Source organism: Petromyzon marinus, chromosome 76, assembly GCF_048934315.1.
Source record: "Petromyzon marinus isolate PM22_M1 ecotype Great Lakes invasive population chromosome 76, UKy_Petmar_22M1.pri1.0, whole genome shotgun sequence".
Taxonomy (NCBI): domain Eukaryota; kingdom Metazoa; phylum Chordata; class Hyperoartia; order Petromyzontiformes; family Petromyzontidae; genus Petromyzon; species Petromyzon marinus.
In genome coordinates, this window is record NC_133742.1 from 3,755,454 (window position 1) to 3,778,604 (window position 23,151).

The 23,151-nt window shown below is 49.5% G+C and overlaps 1 protein-coding gene across 1 annotated transcript in view; it reads right to left on the bottom strand.

Annotated features, from left to right (window-relative positions):
• CHIC2 (cysteine rich hydrophobic domain 2) overlaps positions 1-22,475 on the bottom strand; it is a 36,130-nt gene extending 13,655 nt beyond the window's left edge. Inside the window, exons 1-3 of the mRNA XM_032980932.2 lie at positions 22,294-22,475; positions 5,800-5,854; positions 1,867-2,022 (exon numbers count right to left, since the gene is read on the bottom strand). Coding sequence (XP_032836823.1) covers positions 1,867-2,022; positions 5,800-5,854; positions 22,294-22,427 — 345 coding nt within the window. The 5' untranslated portion in view covers positions 22,428-22,475. The remainder of the gene's footprint in view (positions 1-1,866; positions 2,023-5,799; positions 5,855-22,293) is intronic.
• Positions 22,476-23,151: the final 676 nt, after the last annotated feature.

The window sequence follows — 23,151 nt, forward strand, 5'->3', positions numbered from 1 at the left end:
GCGTGAGTGGCGAGCGTGAGTGACGAGCGGTGAGCGTGAGTGGTGAGCGTGAGTGGTGAGCGGTGAGCGTGATGAGCGTGAGTGTAAGTGGTGAGTGGTGAGCGTGAGTGAGTGGTGAGCGTGAGTGACGTGCGTGAGTGGTGAGCGGTGAGCGTGATGAGCGTGAGTGTAAGTGGTGAGTGGTGAGCGTGAGTGAGTGGTGAGCGTGAGTGACGTGCGTGAGTGGTGAGCGTGAGTGTGAGTGGTGAGTGACGAGCGTGAGTGGTGAGCGTGAGTGGTGAGCGTGAGTGGTGAGCGTGAGTGGTGAGTGTGAGTGGTGAGCGTGAGTGACGTGCGTGAGTGGTGAGCGTGAGTGGTGAGCGTGAGTGGTGAGCGTGAGTGGTGAGCGTGAGTGGTGAGCGTGAGTGGTGAGCGTGAGTGGTGAGCGTGAGTGGTGAGTGTGAGTGGTGAGCGTGAGTGGTGAGCGTGAGTGGTGAGCGTGAGTGGTGAGCGTGAGTGGTGAGCGTGAGTGGTGAGCGTGAGTGGCGAGCGTGAGTGACGTGCGTGAGTGGTGAGCGTGAGTGGTGAGCGTGAGTGGTGAGCGTGAGTGGTGAGCGTGAGTGGTGAGCGTGAGTGGTGAGCGTGAGTGGTGAGCGTGAGTGGTGAGCGTGAGTGGTGAGTGGTGAGCGTGAGTGGTGAGCGTGAGTGGTGAGCGTGAGTGGTGAGCGTGAGTGGTGAGCGTGAGTGGTGAGCGTGAGTGGTGAGCGTGAGTGGTGAGCGTGAGTGGTGAGCGTGAGTGGTGAGCGTGAGTGGTGAGCGTGAGTGGTGAGCGTGAGTGGTGAGCGTGAGTGGTGAGCGTGAGTGATGTGCGTGAGTGGTGAGCGTGAGTGGTGAGCGTGAGTGGTGAGCGTGAGTGGTGAGCGTGAGTGGTGAGCGTGAGTGGTGAGCGTGAGTGGTGAGCGTGAGTGGTGAGCGTGAGTGGTGAGCGTGAGTGGTGAGCGTGAGTGGTGAGCGTGAGTGGTGAGCGTGAGTGGTGAGCGTGAGTGGTGAGCGTGAGTGACGTGCGTGAGTGACGAGCGTGAGTGGTGAGCGTGAGTGGTGAGCGTGAGTGGTGAGCGTGAGTGGTGAGCGTGAGTGGTGAGCGTGAGTGGTGAGCGTGAGTGGTGAGCGTGAGTGACGTGCGTGAGTGACGAGCGTGAGTGGTGAGCGTGAGTGGTGAGCGTGAGTGGTGAGCGTGAGTGGTGAGCGTGAGTGGTGAGCGTGAGTGGTGAGTGTGAGTGACGTGCGTGAGTGACGAGCGTGAGTGGTGAGCGTGAGTGACGAGCGTGAGTGTGAGCGACGTGCGTGAGCGGTGAGCGTGAGTGGTGAGCGTGAGTGGTGAGCGTGAGTGTGAGTGAGCGGTGAGTGGTGAGCGTGAGTGGTGAGCGTGAGTGACGAGCGTGAGTGTGAGCGACGTGCGTGAGCGGTGAGCGTGAGTGGTGAGCGTGAGTGGTGAGCGTGAGTGGTGAGCGTGAGTGGCGAGCGTGACGAGCGTGAGTGGTGAGCGTGAGCGGTGAGCGTGAGTGATGTGCGTGAGTGATGCGTGTGACGGGTGTGAGTGGTGAGCGTGAGTGACGTGCGTGAGTGGTGAGTGTGAGTGGTGAGCGGTGAGCGTGAGCGACGTGCGTGAGTGGTGAGCATGAGTGGTGAGCGGTGAGCGTGAGCGACGTGAGTGAGTGGTGAGTGTGAGTGGTGAGCGGTGAGCGTGAGTGGTGAGCGGTGAGCGTGAGCGACGTGCGTGAGCGACGAGCGTGAGCGGTGAGCGACGAGCGGTGAGCGTGAGTGGTGAGCGTCGAGCGTGAGCGGTGAGCGACGAGCGGTGAGCGACGTGCGGCGAGGCCCGCTCACCCTCTTGCTGAGGCACACCACGGGCCACAGGCTGCATCCGAGGGTGCAGCAGCAGCAGAGGCAGCCGCACAGCAGCCAGCGGAAGTTGACTGGCATGGTCTTCTTGAGGCAGCCGTTCACACGCCCCACACTCGACTTGAACTCCTCAGGGGCTACCTGAGTCACACACACACACACACACGTACACACACACGTACACACACGCACGCACACACGTACACACACACACACACGTACACACACACACACACGTACACACACACGTACACACACACACACACGTACACACACACGTACACACACACGTACACACACACACACACGTACACACACACGTACACACACGTACGCACACACGTACACACACGCACACACACACGTACACACACACGTACACACACACACACACGTACACACACACGTACACACACGTCACACACGTACACACACACGTACACACACGCACGCACGTACACACACACGTACACACACACGTACACACACACGTACACACACACGTACACACACACGCACGTACACACACACACACACGCACACACGTACACACACGTACACACGTCACACGCACGCACATGTACACACGTCACACACGCACGCACACGTACACACACGTACGCACACACACACACGTACACACACGCACACACGCACGCACACGTACACACACACACACGCATGCACGCGCACGCACGTACACACGTCCCACGCACGCACACACACGCACGCACACGTACACACGCACACACACGCACGCACGCACACGTACACACGCACACACGCACGCACACCCACGCACACCCACGCACGCACACGTACGCACACGCACGCACACACACGCACGTACACACACACACACGCACGTACACACACGCAGGCACACACACACACGCACGTACACACACGCACGCACAAAGACAAAAACATACGTATACACATACAAACACGCACTTCCATGCGAGCGTGTACGCACATAAACACACAGGTACATACACACATGCACATACAAAGACAAAAGATCCCCCCGTATAGCCTTAACAGACTGTAGGGGCAAGTGCTGTTAGCTAGTAGCACCTATGAAGGCCGGAACGGCACACGAGGGGGTGGGTGGCCAGCTACCACGCCCGACCGCCTTTGTCTCCCCAGTGGCGATGTTTACCACACACCGCACCAGGTAACTCATTTGAGGCGGAATCGACCTAGGGGAGGCCCGGGACCAGTTCAGATAATCGTCACTGGTGTTGGCCGTGAGCGGGAATCGAACCCGGGTCGCCAGGTTCATAGCGCAGCGTAGCGCTAACCGCTACACTATCGCTACACAAACAAAGATCCCCCATATAGCCTTAACAGACTGTAGGGGCAAGTGCTGTTAGCGAGCACCTATGAAGGCCGGAACGGTACACGAGGGGGTGGGTGGCCAGCACCACGCCCGACCGCCTTTGTCTCCCTAGTGGCGATGTTTACACACCGCACCAGGTACTCATTTGAGGCTGAGTCGACCTAGGGGAGGCCCGGGATCGGTTCAGGTAATTGTCACTGGTGTTGGCCGTGAGCGGGAATCGAACCCGGGTCGCCAGGTTCATAGCGCAGCGTAGCGCTAACCGCTACACTACCGCTACACACACACAACAACAACCTCCATTCGCCACTAAGTGGCGGTGACGTCACCACGGCGCCTGTGCCAGGCCAGGTGCACTTTGAGGCCACGTGAAGTGTCGAACGCCCGCTGGCAGGAGGTCACGGGACAGACCCAGCAGGTGCCACGGGTTGACCGACTGAGATGACTGGCCGATGCACCAGTGGTGTCCCCTGCTCTGCCAGCTGCCTGCATTTTAGCCGCCCGGCACTCCGCTCGTTGTTGTGAGCGTCGCTCCTCTGCCCTCCGTTGTTGCTGGAGGGCGACTGCCTCCAACTGCCCAGCAGCAGCGTCCTTCACGAGCCTCCTCCACAGAGGGCGATCTTGACACCGCTGGTACCGGTCATCGGCAAGTCCACTCAGCTCCACGTCCTCCTGTACCACGTCACTCCATCTCTTCTCTAGCCCCGTGCCGCGCCCGTTTAGCCCCCTCGATCCGGCCGAACGAAAGCTGTTTCGGCATGCGGTGGCTGGGCATGCGGGCTACATGACCCAGCCATCGCAGCCTTGCCCGCCGGAGGAGCTCACCGATGGGACCTTGTCCGAGATCTTTCAAGGATCTGTGAGCTCCTCACACAATCCAGCCTGCAGGTTAAACCCAGGATGGATCGTAGGCAGGCCAGCCTAAATGTTTCCAACCGGCGAAGACGTTCCATTAGGGGGGGGGTCCACGTTTTGCAAGCGTAGAGAATGAAGGGCATGACCGTGGCCGAGAAGACCTGAAGCTTAGTGCGGAGCGACAGACCAGGTAGCTTCCACACAGCAGCGTTACGGAAGCGATGAAAAAATATTGCCGCCCGACTGATTCGGAGTGAGACCTCTGCTGTCAAACCGGAGCACGCACCCGCGCAGACACGTGCACAAAGACACACACACAGAGAGAGACACCCAGAGAGACACAGAAACACCTACAGGCAGACACACAAACACCACAGAGAGACGGAGACACGGAAATACCACAGAGACACACACACAGAGACACCACAGAGAGACAGACAAGAGACATACACAAGAGAGACACACGGAGACACCACAGAGAGACAGAGAGACACCACAGAGAGACACGGAGACACCACAGAGAGACAGAGAGACACAGAGACACCACAGAGAGACAGAGAGACACAGAGACACCACAGAGACACGCAAGAGAGAGACGGAGACACGGAAATACCATGGAGACACACACACAGACACCGCAGAGAGACAGACAAGAGACATACACACGGAGACACCACAGAGAGACACACGGAGACACCACAGAGAGACACAGAGACACAGAAACACCACAGAGAGACACGCAAGAGAGAGACGGAGACACGGAAATACCACAGAGAAACACACAGAGACATCACAGAGAGACAGACAAGAGACATACACAAGAGAGACACATGGAGACACCAGAGAGAGAGACAAGAGACATACACAAGAGAGACACACGGAGACACCACAGAGAGACAGAGAGACACAGAGAGACAGAGACGCGGAGACACCAGAGAGACACCACAGCGAGAAACACAAGAGAGAGACAGAGACACGGAGACACCACAGAGAGACACAGAGAGACACACAGAGAGACACAGAGACACGAAGACACCGCAGAGAGACACACAGAGACACGGAGACACCACAGAGAGACACAGAGAGACACACAGAGAGACACACAGAGACATGACAGAAAGACACCACAGAGAGACACAGAGACACGGAGACACCACAGACAGACACCACAGAGAGACACACAGAGAGACACACAGAGAGACACACAGAGACACGACAGAAAGACACCACAGAGACACGGAGACACCACAGAGAGACACACAGAGAGAGACACACAGAGACACCACAGAGAGACACACAGAGACACCACAGAGAGACACACAGAGAGAGACACACAGAGACACCACAGAGAGACACAGAGACACAGAGACACCACAGAGAGACACACAGAGAGAGACACACAGAGACACCACAGAGAGACACAGAGACACGACAGAGAGACACCACAGAGAGAAACACAAGAGAGAGACAGAGACACGAAGACACCGCAGAGAGACACAGAGACACGGAGACACCGCAGAGAGACAGAGACACCACCGAGAGACACAGAGACACCACAGAGAGACAGAGACACCACAGCGAGAAACACAAGAGAGAGAGACAGAGACACGAAGACACCGCAGAGACACACAGAGACACCGCAGAGAGACAGAGACACAGAGACACCGCAGAGAGACACAGAGACACGGAGACACACCACAGAGAGACGTGCTCATACGTACCTTCCCCGTGAGGACAGAAGGGAATTCTGTGTCAAACTTGTTACTCAGCCCGAACCTGGACACACAACAAACACCAACCACACCGTTAACCACCTCCTCAACCACAACATCAACCACAACATTAACCACATTAACCACAACATTAACCACACCGTTAACCACCTCCTCAACCACGACATTAACCACATTAACCACAACATTAACCACATTAACCACAACATTAACCACACCGTTAACCACCTCCTCAACCACAACATTAACCACATTAACCACAACATTAACCACATTAACCACACCCTCAACCACAACAATAACCACAACAATAACCACACCGTTAACCACCTCCTCAACCACAACGTTAACCACATTAACCACACCCTCAACCACAACAATAACCACATTAACCACAACATTAACCACATTAACCACCTCCTCAACCACAACATTAACCACATTAACCACAACATTAACCACCTCCTCAACCACACCCTCAACCACACCCTCAACCACACCCTCAACCACAACACCAACCACACCGTTAACCACCTCCTCAACCACAACATTAACCACAACAATAACCACACCCTCAACAACAACATTAACCACATTAACCACAACATTAACCACATTAACCACAACATTAACCACATTAACCACAACATTAACCACACCCTCAACCACAACACCAACCACACCGTTAACCACCTCCTCAACCACAACATTAACCACATTAACCACAACATTAACCACCTCCTCAACCACACCCTCAACCACACCCTCAACCACAACAATAACCACAACAATAACCACACCCTCAACCACACCCTCAACAACATGAACCACACCCTCAACCACACCTTCAACCACACCCTCAACCACACCCTCAACCACAACAATAACCACACCGTTAACCACCTCCTCAACCACAACATCAACCACATTAACCACAACATTAACCACACCCTCAACCACACCCTCAACCACGACATTAACCACCACCTCGACCACCTTTCTCAACCGCAACATTAACCACACCGTTAACCACCTCCTCAACCACAACGTTAACCACCTCCTCAACCACAACATTAACCACACCGTTAACCACCTCCTCATCCACAACGTTAACCACCTCCTCAACCACAACATTAACCACACCGTTAACCACCTCCTCATCCACAACATTAACCACCTCCTCAACCACAACATTAACCACACTCTCAACCACACTCTCAACCACACCCTCAACCACACCCTCAACCACAACATTAACCACACCCTCAACCACAACATTAACCACACCCTCAACCACACCCTCAACCACAACATTAACCACAACATTAACCACAACATTAACCACAACATTAACCACATTAACCACACCCTCAACCACAACCTCAACCACAACATTAACCACCACCTCGACCACCTTTCTCAACCACGACATTAACCACATCGTCACGGTGGCTAGGAGATGTTAACTACCTCGCCTGATGTACAGGAGGTCGTGGGTTCGATCCCGACCCTGACGACGTCTGCTGCTGTATATTTGGAGTTTGCGTCTCTCTCTCTCTCATCATCATCATCACGGTGGCTATGAGATGTTAACTACCTCGCCTGGTGTACAGGAGGTCGTGGGTTCGATCCCGACCCTGGCTCCTGCTGCTGTATATTTGGAGTTTGTGGTGTCTCTCTCTCATCATCATCATCACGGTGGCTAGGAGATGTTAACTACCTCGCCTGATGTCCAGGAGGTCGTGGGTTCGATCCCGACCCTGGCTCCTGCTGCTGTATATTTGGAGTTTGCGTCTCTCTCTCTCATCATCATCATCATCACGGTGGCTGGGAGATGTTAACTACCTCGCCTGGTGTGCAGGAGGTCGTGGGTTCGATCCAGACCCTGACACCAACTGCTGCATATTTAGAGTTTGCGTCTCTCTCTCTCTCATCATCATCATTACGGTGGCTAGGAGATATTAACTACCTCGCCTGATGTCCAGGAGGTCGTGGGTTCGATCCCGACCCCTGACGCCAACTGCTGCATATTTAGAGTTTGCGTATCTCTCTCTCTCTCTCATCATCATCATCATCACGGTGGCTATGAGATGTTGACTACCTCGCCTGATGTCCAGGAGGTCGTGGGTTCGATCCCGACCCTGGCTCCTGCTGCTGTATATTTGGAGTTTGGGTCTCTCTCTCTCCTCTCTCCCTGTGGTGGTCACCGTGTGGATTTTTCTCTGTGTTCCTCCGGTTTTTCCCCTCCGAGCGTTTATAGAGAATTTGTCTGCTACTATAACATTATTGCCGTGTTGACGCATTTTCGTCTGTGTGTTCATGCCTGCGCGTCTCTTTTTAGAGTGCTGGGATACACCTATACTCATCGCTCACCCACCACTATCACCACTCACTCACCCACTAATCACCCTCACACTCACCCACCACTATCACCACTCACTCACCCACTAATCACCCTCACACACCACTATCACCACTCACACTCACCCACTAATCACCCTCACACTCACCCACCACTATCACCACTCACTCACCCACTAATCACCCTCACCCACCACTATCACCACTCACTCAGTAATCACCCTCACACTCACCCACCACTATCACCACTCACTCACCCACGAATCACCCTCACACACCACTATCACCACTCACACTCACCCACTAATCACCCTCACACTCACCCACCACTATCACCACTCACTCACCCACTAATCACCCTCACACACCACTATCACCACTCACACACCACTCACTCACCCTCACCCACCACTATCACCACTCACACTCACACACCCACTATTCACCCTCACCCACCACTATCACCACTCACTCACACTCACCCATCACTATCACCACTCACCCTCACCCACCACTCACACACCCTCACCCACCACTATCACCACTCACACACCACTCACTCACACTCACCCACCACTATCACCACTCACTCACCCACTAATCACCCTCACTCACCCACCACTATCACCACTCACTCACCCACTAATCACCCTCACACTCACCCACTACTATCATCACTCACTCACCCACTAATCACCCTCACACACCACTATCAGCACTCACTCACCTACTAATCACCCTCACACTCACCCACCACTATCACCACTCACACTCACCCACCAATCACTCACCCTCACCCACCACTATCACCACTCACACTCACCCACCACTATCACCACTCACTCACTCACCCACTAATCACCCTCACCCACCACTATCACCACTCACACACCCACAAATCACCCTCACCCACCACTATCACCACTCACTCACCCACTAATCACTCTCAAACTCACCCACCACTATCACCACTCACTCACCCACCAATCACCCACCGCTATCACCACTCACTCACTAACCCACCAATCACCCTCACACTCACCCACCACTATCACCACTCACTCACCAACAACATACCAATCACCCTCACACCCTGACCCACCACTATCACCACTCACTCACCAACCCACCAATCACCCTCACCCACCACTATCACCACTCACTCACCCACCAATCACCCACCACTATCACCACTCACTCACCAATCACCCTCAAAGTCACCCACCACTATCACCACTCACCAATAACACCAATCACCCTCACACCCTGACCCACCACTATCACCACTCACCCACCACTATCACCACTCACCCACCACTATCACCACTCACTCACCAACCCACCAATCACCCTCACACACCACTATCACCACTCACTCACCAACAACACACCAATCACCCTCACACCCTGACCCACCACTATCACCACTCACTCACCAACCCACCAATCACCCTCACACTCACCCACCACTATCACCACTCACTCACCAACCCACCAAACACCCACACCCACCACTTTCACCACTCACTCACCAACCCACCAATCACCCTCACACCCTGACCCACCACTATCACCACTCACCAACAACACACCAATCACCCTCACACCCTGACCCACCCACCCACTATCACCACTCACCCACCCGGACCCACCACTATCACCACTCACCCACGAATCACCCTCACACAGAAACATGGTGGAATCCACGTGTCCACCTATCGCCTCACCCACCACTCACCCTCACCCAGCATACACTCCCAACGGTTAGCGCCACGCTGCGCGACGAACAAGGTTCGATTCCAGCTCAAGGAACGGTTCAGATATGCAGCCACCAGGCCTCGCTTATCCGCACCGGTCCTGAGCTTCCCCAAGGGTCGACTCAGCCTCGAAACGTGTAACCGGCGTGGCGGGTTGTGTGCATAGTAAACATCGGGGGGACAAGGGCGGCCGGGCGTGGTGCCGGTCACCCCACCGCCTCAGCGCGTGCCACAGTGCCGGCAGCCTTCAAAAGGGCGCTTCTACTCGCTGCTAACACACACACACACAACATAACATACACGTCAATCACACACACACACATCAATCACACACACACACAACATACACGTCAATCACACACACACACACAACACACACGTCAATCACACACAACACACACGTCAATCACACACAACACACACGTCAATCACACACACACACAACATACACGTCAATCACACACACACACACACAACACACACGTCAATCACACACACACACACGTCAATCACACACAACACACACGTCAATCACACACAACACACACGTCAATCACACACAACACACACGTCAATCACACACACACACAACACACACGTCAATCACACACACACGTCAATCACACACACAACACACACGTCAATCACACACACAACACACACGTCAATCACACACACAACACACACGTCAATCACACACACAACACACACATTAACCAACACACACACAACACACACGTCAACCACACACACACAACACACACGTCAACCACACACACACACAACACACACGTCAATCACACACACACACACAACACACACGTCAATCACACACACAACACACACATCAACCAACACACACACAACACACACACGTCAACCATACACACACAAGACACACGTCAACCACACACAACAAACACGTCAACCACACACACAACACACACACACACAACACACGTCAACCACACACACACAACACACACGTTAACCAACACACACAAACACACGTCAATCACACACACAAACACACGTCAATCACACACACACACACAACACACGTTAACCACACACACACAACACACGTTAACCACACACACACACAACACGTCAACCACACACACACACAACACACGTTAACCAACACACACACAACACACGTTAACCACACACACAACACACGTTAACCAACACACACAACCACACGTTAACCAACACACACACACAACACACGTTAACCACACACACACAACACACGTTAACCAACACACACACACAACACACGTTAACCAACACACACACACAACACACGTCAACCACACACACACACACAACACACACGTTAACCACACACAACACAACACGTCAACCACACACACACAACACACACGTTAACCAACACACACAACACACACAACACACGTTAACCAACACACACACACAACACGCGTTAACCACACACACACACAACACGCATTAACCAACACACACACACAACACACATTAACCAACACACACACAACACACGTTAACCAACACACACAACACACGTTAACCAACACACAACACACAACACACGTTAACCAACACACACACACAACACACGTTAACCAACACACACACAACACACGTTAACCAACACACACACAACACGCGTTAACCACACACACACACAACACACGTTAACCACACACACACAACACACGTTAACCAACACACACACACAACACACGTTAACCAACACACACACAACACACGTTAACCAACACACACACACAACACACGTTAACCACACACACACAACACACGTTAACCAACATACACACACAACACACGTTAACCAACACACACACAACACACGTTAACCAACACACACACACAACACACGTTAATCAACACACACACACAACACATACACAACACACGTTAACCAACACACACACACAACACACGTTAACCAACACACACACAACACACGTTAACCAACACACACACACAACACACGTTAACCAACACACACACACAACACACGTTAACCACACACACACACACAACACACGTTAACCAACACACACACACAAAACACGTTAAACAACACATACAACACACACGTTAACCAACACACACACAACACACGTTAACCAACACACACACACAACACACGTTAACCAACACACACACACAACACACGTTAACCAACACACACACAACACACGTTAACCAACACACACACACAACACACGTTAACCAACACACACACGTTAACCAACACACACACACAACACACGTTAACCAACACATACAACACACACGTTAACCAACACATACAACACACACGTTAACCAACACATACAACATACACGTTAACCAACACACACAACACACGTTAACCAACACACACACACAACACACGTTAACCAACACACACACAACACACGTTAACCAACACACACACAACACACGTTAACCAACACACACACAACACACGTTAACCAACACACAACACACGTTAACCAACACACACACACACAACACACGTTAACCACACACACACACACAACACACACGTTAACCACACATACACACACAACACATACGTTAACCACACATACACACAACACACGTTAACCACACATACACACAACACACGTTAACCATACACACAACACACGTTAACCAACACACGTTAACCACACACACAACACACGTTAACCACACACACACACAACACACGTTAACCAACACACACACACAACACACGTTAACCACACACACACAACACACGTTAACCAACACACACACACAACACACGTTAACCAACACACACACAACACACGTCAACCAACACACACACAACACACGTTAACCACACACACACAACACACACACAACACACGTCAACCACACACACACACAACACACGTTAACCAACACATACACAACACACGTTAACCACACACACAACACACGTTAATCAACACACACGTCAACCAACACACACACACAACGCACGTTAACCAACATACACACACACAACACACGTTAACCACACACACACAACACACGTTAACCAACACACACACACAACACACGTCAACCACACACACACACACAACACACACGTTAACCACACACAACACAACACGTCAACCACACACACACAACACACACGTTAACCAACACACACAACACACACAACACACGTTAACCAACACACACACACAACACGCGTTAACCACACACACACACAACACGCATTAACCAACACACACACACAACACACATTAACCAACACACACACAACACACGTTAACCAACACACACAACACACGTTAACCAACACACAACACACGTTAACCAACACACACACACAACACACGTTAACCAACACACACACACAACACACGTTAACCAACACACACACAACACGCGTTAACCACACACACACACAACACGCGTTAACCACACACACACAACACACGTTAACCAACACACACACACAACACACGTTAACCAACACACACACACAACACACGTTAACCAACACACACACAACACACGTTAACCAACACACACACACAACACACGTTAACCACACACACACAACACACGTTAACCAACATACACACACAACACACGTTAACCAACACACACACAACACACGTTAACCAACACACACACACAACACACGTTAACCAACACACACACACAACACATACACAACACACGTTAACCAACACACACACACAACACACGTTAACCAACACACACACAACACACGTTAACCAACACACACACACAACACACGTTAACCAACACACACACACAACACACGTTAACCACACACACACACACAACACACGTTAACCAACACACACACACAAAACACGTTAAACAACACATACAACACACACGTTAACCAACACACACAACACACGTTAACCAACACACACACACAACACACGTTAACCAACACACACACAACACACGTTAACCAACACACACACACAACACACGTTAACCAACACACACAACACACGTTAACCAACACACACACACACAACACACGTTAACCAACACATACAACACACACGTTAACCAACACATACAACACACACGTTAACCAACACATACAACATACACGTTAACCAACACACACAACACACGTTAACCAACACACACACACAACACACGTTAACCAACACACACACAACACACGTTAACCAACACACACACAACACACGTTAACCAACACACACACAACACACGTTAACCAACACACAACACACGTTAACCAACACACACACACACAACACACGTTAACCACACACACACACACAACACACACGTTAACCACACATACACACACAACACATACGTTAACCACACATACACACAACACACGTTAACCACACATACACACAACACACGTTAACCATACACACAACACACGTTAACCAACACACGTTAACCACACACACAACACACGTTAACCACACACACAACACACGTTAACCAACACACACACACAACACACGTTAACCACACACACACAACACACGTTAACCAACACACACACACAACACACGTTAACCAACACACACACAACACACGTCAACCAACACACACACAACACACGTTAACCACACACACACAACACACACACAACACACGTCAACCACACACACACAACACACGTTAACCAACACATACACAACACACGGTAACCACACACACAACACACGTTAATCAACACACACGTCAACCAACACACACACACAACGCACGTTAACCAACATACACACACACACAACACACGTTAACCAACACACACACAACACACGTTAACCAACACACACACACAACACACGTTAACCAACACACACACACACAACACACGTTAACCAACACACACACACAACACACGTTAACCAACACACACACAACATACGTTAACCAACACACACACAACATACGTTAACCAACACACACACACACAACACACGTTAACCAACACACACACAACACACGTTAACCAACACACACACACAACACACGTTAACCAACACACACACACAACACACGTTAACCAACACACACACAACACACGTTAACCAACACACACACAACACACGTTAACCACACACACACAACACACGTTAACCAACACACACACACGTTAACCAACACACACACGTTAACCAACACACACACACAACACACGTTAACCAACACACACACAACACACGTTAACCAACACACACACAACACACGTTAACCAACACACACACACAACACACGTTAACCAACACACACACAACACACGTTAACCAACACACACAACACACGTTAACCAACACATACAACACACGTTAACCAACACACACACACACACAACACACGTTAACCAACACACACAACACACGTTAACCAACACACACACACAAACACACGTTAACCAACACACACACACACAAACACACGTTAACCAACACACACACACAACACACGTTAACCAACACACACAACACACGTTAACCAACACACACACAACACACGTTAACCAACACACACACAACACACGTTAACCAACACACACACAACACACGTTAACCAACACACACAACACACGTTAACCAACACACACACACAACACACGTTAACCAACACACACACACAACACACGTTAACCAACACACACACAACACACGTTAACCACACACAACACACGTTAACCACACACAACACACACGTCAACCAACACACAACACACACAACACACGTTAACCAACACACACACACAACACACGTTAACCAACACACACAACACACGTTAACCAACACACACACAACACACGTTAACCAACACACACAACACACGTTAACCAACACACACACACACAACACACGTTAACCAACACACAACACACGTTAACCAACACACACACACACAACACACGTTAACCAACACACACACACACAACACACGTTAACCAACACACACAACACACGTTAACCAACACACACACAACACACGTTAACCAACACACACACACAACACACGTTAACCACACACACACAACACACGTTAACCACACACACACAACACACGTTAACCAACACACACACACAACACACGTTAACCAACACACACACAACACACGTTAACCAACACACACACACAACACACGTTAACCAACACACACACACAACACATACACAACACACGTTAACCAACACACACACAACACACGTTAACCAACACACACACAACACACGTTAACCAACACACACACACAACACACGTTAACCAACACACACACACAACACACGTTAACCACACACACACACACACAACACACGTTAACCAACACACACACACAAAACACGTTAAACAACACATACAACACACACGTTAACCAACACACACACAACACACGTTAACCAACACACACACACAACACACGTTAACCAACACACACACACAACACACGTTAACCAACACACACACAACACACGTTAACCAACACACACACACAACACACGTTAACCAACACACACAACACACGTTAACCAACACACACACACACAACACACGTTAACCAACACATACAACACACACGTTAACCAACACATACAACACACACGTTAACCAACACATACAACATACACGTTAACCAACACACACAACACACGTTAACCAACACACACACACAACACACGTTAACCAACACACACACAACACACGTTAACCAACACACACACAACACACGTTAACCAACACACACACAACACACGTTAACCAACACACAACACACGTTAACCAACACACACACACACAACACACGTTAACCACACACACACACACAACACACACGTTAACCACACATACACACACAACACATACGTTAACCACACATACACACAACACACGTTAACCACACATACACACAACACACGTTAACCATACACACAACACACGTTAACCAACACACGTTAACCACACACACAACACACGTTAACCACACACACAACACACGTTAACCAACACACACACACAACACACGTTAACCACACACACACAACACACGTTAACCAACACACACACACAACACACGTTAACCAACACACACAACACACGTCAACCAACACACACACAACACACGTTAACCACACACACACAACACACACACAACACACGTCAACCACACACACACACAACACACGTTAACCAACACATACACAACACACGTTAACCACACACACAACACACGTTAATCAACACACACGTCAACCAACACACACACACAACGCACGTTAACCAACATACACACACACACAACACACGTTAACCACACACACACAACACACGTTAACCAACACACACACACAACACACGTCAACCACACACACACACACAACACACACGTTAACCACACACAACACAACACGTCAACCACACACACACAACACACACGTTAACCAACACACACAACACACACAACACACGTTAACCAACACACACACACAACACGCGTTAACCACACACACACACAACACGCATTAACCAACACACACACACAACACACATTAACCAACACACACACAACACACGTTAACCAACACACACAACACACGTTAACCAACACACAACACACAACACACGTTAACCAACACACACACACAACACACGTTAACCAACACACACACACAACACACGTTAACCAACACACACACAACACGCGTTAACCACACACACACACAACACGCGTTAACCACACACACACAACACACGTTAACCAACACACACACACAACACACGTTAACCAACACACACACACAACACACGTTAACCAACACACACACAACACACGTTAACCAACACACACACACAACACACGTTAACCACACACACACAACACACGTTAACCAACATACACACACAACACACGTTAACCAACACACACACAACACACGTTAACCAACACACACACACAACACACGTTAACCAACACACACACACAACACATACACAACACACGTTAACCAACACACACACACAACACACGTTAACCAACACACACACAACACACGTTAACCAACACACACACACAACACACGTTAACCAACACACACACACAACACACGTTAACCACACACACACACACAACACACGTTAACCAACACACACACACAAAACACGTTAAACAACACATACAACACACACGTTAACCAACACACACAACACACGTTAACCAACACACACACACAACACACGTTAACCAACACACACACACAACACACGTTAACCAACACACACACAACACACGTTAACCAACACACACACACAACACACGTTAACCAACACACACAACACACGTTAACCAACACACACACACACAACACACGTTAACCAACACATACAACACACACGTTAACCAACACATACAACACACACGTTAACCAACACATACAACATACACGTTAACCAACACACACAACACACGTTAACCAACACACACACACAACACACGTTAACCAACACACACACAACACACGTTAACCAACACACACACAACACACGTTAACCAACACACACACAACACACGTTAACCAACACACAACACACGTTAACCAACACACACACACAACACACGTTAACCACACACACACACACAACACACACGTTAACCACACATACACACACAACACATACGTTAACCACACATACACACAACACACGTTAACCACACATACACACAACACACGTTAACCATACACACAACACACGTTAACCAACACACGTTAACCACACACACAACACACGTTAACCACACACACAACACACGTTAACCAAACACACAACACACGTTAACCACACACACACAACACACGTTAACCAACACACACACACAACACACGTTAACCAACACACACACACAACACACGTTAACCAACACACACACAACACACGTCAACCAACACACACACAACACACGTTAACCACACACACACAACACACACACAACACACGTCAACCACACACACACAACACACGTTAACCAACACATACACAACACACGTTAACCACACACACAACACACGTTAATCAACACACACGTCAACCAACACACACACACAACGCACGTTAACCAACATACACACACACACAACACACGTTAACCAACACACACACAACACACGTTAACCAACACACACACACAACACACGTTAACCAACACACACACACACAACACACGTTAACCAACACACACACACAACACACGTTAACCAACACACACACAACATACGTTAACCAACACACACACAACATACGTTAACCAACACACACACACACAACACACGTTAACCAACACACACACAACACACGTTAACCAACACACACACACAAAACACACGTTAACCAACACACACACACAACACACGTTAACCAACACACACACAACACACGTTAACCAACACACACACAACACACGTTAACCACACACACACAACACACGTTAACCAACACACACACACACGTTAACCAACACACACACGTTAACCAACACACACACACAACACACGTTAACCAACACACACACAACACACGTTAACCAACACACACACACAACACACGTTAACCAACACACACACAACACACGTTAACCAACACACACAACACACGTTAACCAACACATACAACACACGTTAACCAACACACACACACACACAACACACGTTAACCAACACACACAACACACGTTAACCAACACACACACACAAACACACGTTAACCAACACACACACACACAAACACACGTTAACCAACACACACACACAACACACGTTAACCAACACACACAACACACGTTAACCAACACACACACAACACACGTTAACCAACACACACACAACACACGTTAACCAACACACACACAACACACGTTAACCAACACACACAACACACGTTAACCAACACACACACACAACACACGTTAACCAACACACACACACAACACACGTTAACCAACACACACACAACACACGTTAACCACACACAACACACGTTAACCACACACAACACACACGTCAACCAACACACAACACACACAACACACGTTAACCAACACACACACACAACACACGTTAACCAACACACACACACAACACACGTTAACCAACACACACACAACACAACACACGTTAACCAACACACACACACACAACACACGTTCACCAACACACACACACAACACACGTTAACCAACACACACACACCACACGTTAACCAACACACACACACCACACGTTAACCAACACACACACACCACACGTTAACCACACACACACAACACACGTTAACCAACACACACACACAACACACGTTAACCAACACACACAACACACGTTAACCAACACACACACACAACACACGTTAACCAACACACACACGTTAACCAACACACACACACACAACACACGTTAACCAACACACACACAACACACGTTAACCAACACACACACAACACACGTTAACCAACACACACACAACACACGTTAACCAACACACACACAACACACGTTAACCAACACACACACAACACACGTTAACCAACACACACACACAACACACGTTAACCAACACACACACACAACACACGTTAACCAACACACACACAACACACGTTAACCAACACACACACAACACACGTTAACCAACACACACACGTTAACCAACACACACACACACAACACACGTTAACCAACACACACACAACACACGTTCACCAACACACACACACACAACACACGTTAACCAACACACACACACACCACACGTTAACCACACACACACAACACACGTTAACCAACACACACACACACACAACACACGTTAACCAACACACACACACAACACACGTTAACCAACACACACACACAACACACGTTAACCACACACAACACACAACACACGTTAACCACACACAACACACACGTCAACCAACACACACAACACACGTTAACCACACACAACACACACAACACACGTTAACCAACACACACACACAACACACGTTAACCAACACACACACAACACACGTTAACCAACACACACACAACACACGTTAACCAACACACACAACACACGTTAACCAACACACACACAACACACGTTAACCAACACACACACGTTAACCAACACACACACACACAACACACGTTAACCAACACACACACAACACACGTTAACCAACACACACACAACACACGTTAACCACACACAACACACGTTAACCAACACACAACACAACACAACACACGTTAACCAACACACAACACACACAACACACGTTAACCAACACACAACACACTCAACACACGTTAACCAACACACACACACACTCAACACACACACAACACACGTTAACCAACACACACACACACTCAACACACACACAACACACGTTAACCAACACACACACAACACACGTTAACCAACACACACACACAACACACGTTAACCAACACACACACAACACACGTTAACCAACACACACACACAACACACGTTAACCAACACACACACACCACACGTTAACCAACACAAACACAACATACGTTAACCAACACACACACAACACACGTTAACCACACACAACACACACAACACACGTTAACCAACACACAACACACACAACACACGTTAACCAACACACAACACACATTAACCACACACACAACACACATTAACCAACACACACACAACACACGTTAACCAACACACACACACACACACAACACACGTTAACCAACACACACACAACACACGTTAACCACACACACACACAACACACGTTAACCAACACACACACACACAACACACGTTAACCAACACACACACAACACACGTTAACCACACACACAACACACATTAACCACACACACAACACACATTAACCAACACACACAACACACGTTAACCAACACACACACACAACACACGTTAACCAACACACACAACATACGTTAACCAAAACAACCTCCTCACAACGCCAACACACACCACCCCACTTCTCAAATTTAAACAACCTCGCACACAAACTCTCCCGCCGCCGCCGTGACAAACTACAATATAAAATACCGCGCGATAACTAATAAAACTAAATAACGAAACGATAACACAGAGAGAAAGAGCGGCGGCCTAACCCTCCCCAGCAGCCTCGGCCTCGCCTGCTCCGCCTGCCCGACGAGAGGCTCCGGAAGTCAGGCGAGGGCCGAGGCGGCAGTTGCGGCCTACTTCAAAGGCCCCGGCTCTCGGCGGCTCTCCGCCGCTCGCCATCGCTCGTCGTCGTCCACTTACACGGTGATGTGGCCGGAGCCGCGTACGACCACGGGATCGGGCGCGTATCGGATGAGATTCTCCTCAGCCAGACGTTCCTCATCATCCTCCTCCTCCTCCTCGTCATCCTCATAGATGGTGTCGAAGTCCGCCATCTTGAAGATGAGGGGAGGGGGTGAGGGAGGGGAAGTGGTGGTGGGGGTGGGGGGAGGGGAGGGGTGAGGGTGGTGGGAGGTGTAGGGGTGGGGGGCGGGGCAAAGAGTTCGGTAGGCGGAGCCTCTAGAGGCGATGACGATATCCACGACCTCATGTGCACTTGGCGAGGTAGTCAACATCTCCGAGCCACCGTGGTGATGATGATGATGATTAGAGAGAGACAGACTCCAAATATACAGCAGCAGGCGTCGTCAGGGTTGGGGTCGGACCCACTACCTCCTGCACACCAGGCGAGGTGGTTAACATCGTGGGAACAATGGAAGTTGTCTACTCAAGATGGACATCGTGCGAACAATGGAAGTTGTCTACTCAAGATGGACATCGTGGGAACAATGGAAGTTGTCTACTCAAGATGGACATCGTGGGAACAATGGAAGTTGTCTACTCAAGATCTACATCGTGGGAACAATGGAAGTTGTCTACTCAAGATGGACATCGTGGGAACAATGGAAGTTGTCTACTCAAGATGGACATCGTGGGAACAATGGAAGTTGTCTACTCAAGATGGACATCGTGGGAACAATGGAAGTTGTCTACTCAAGATGGACATCGTGAGAACAATGGAAGTTGTCTACTCAAGATGGACATCGTGAGAACAATGGAAGTTGTCTACTCAAGATGGACATCGTAGGAACAATGGAAGTTGACTACTCAAGATGGACA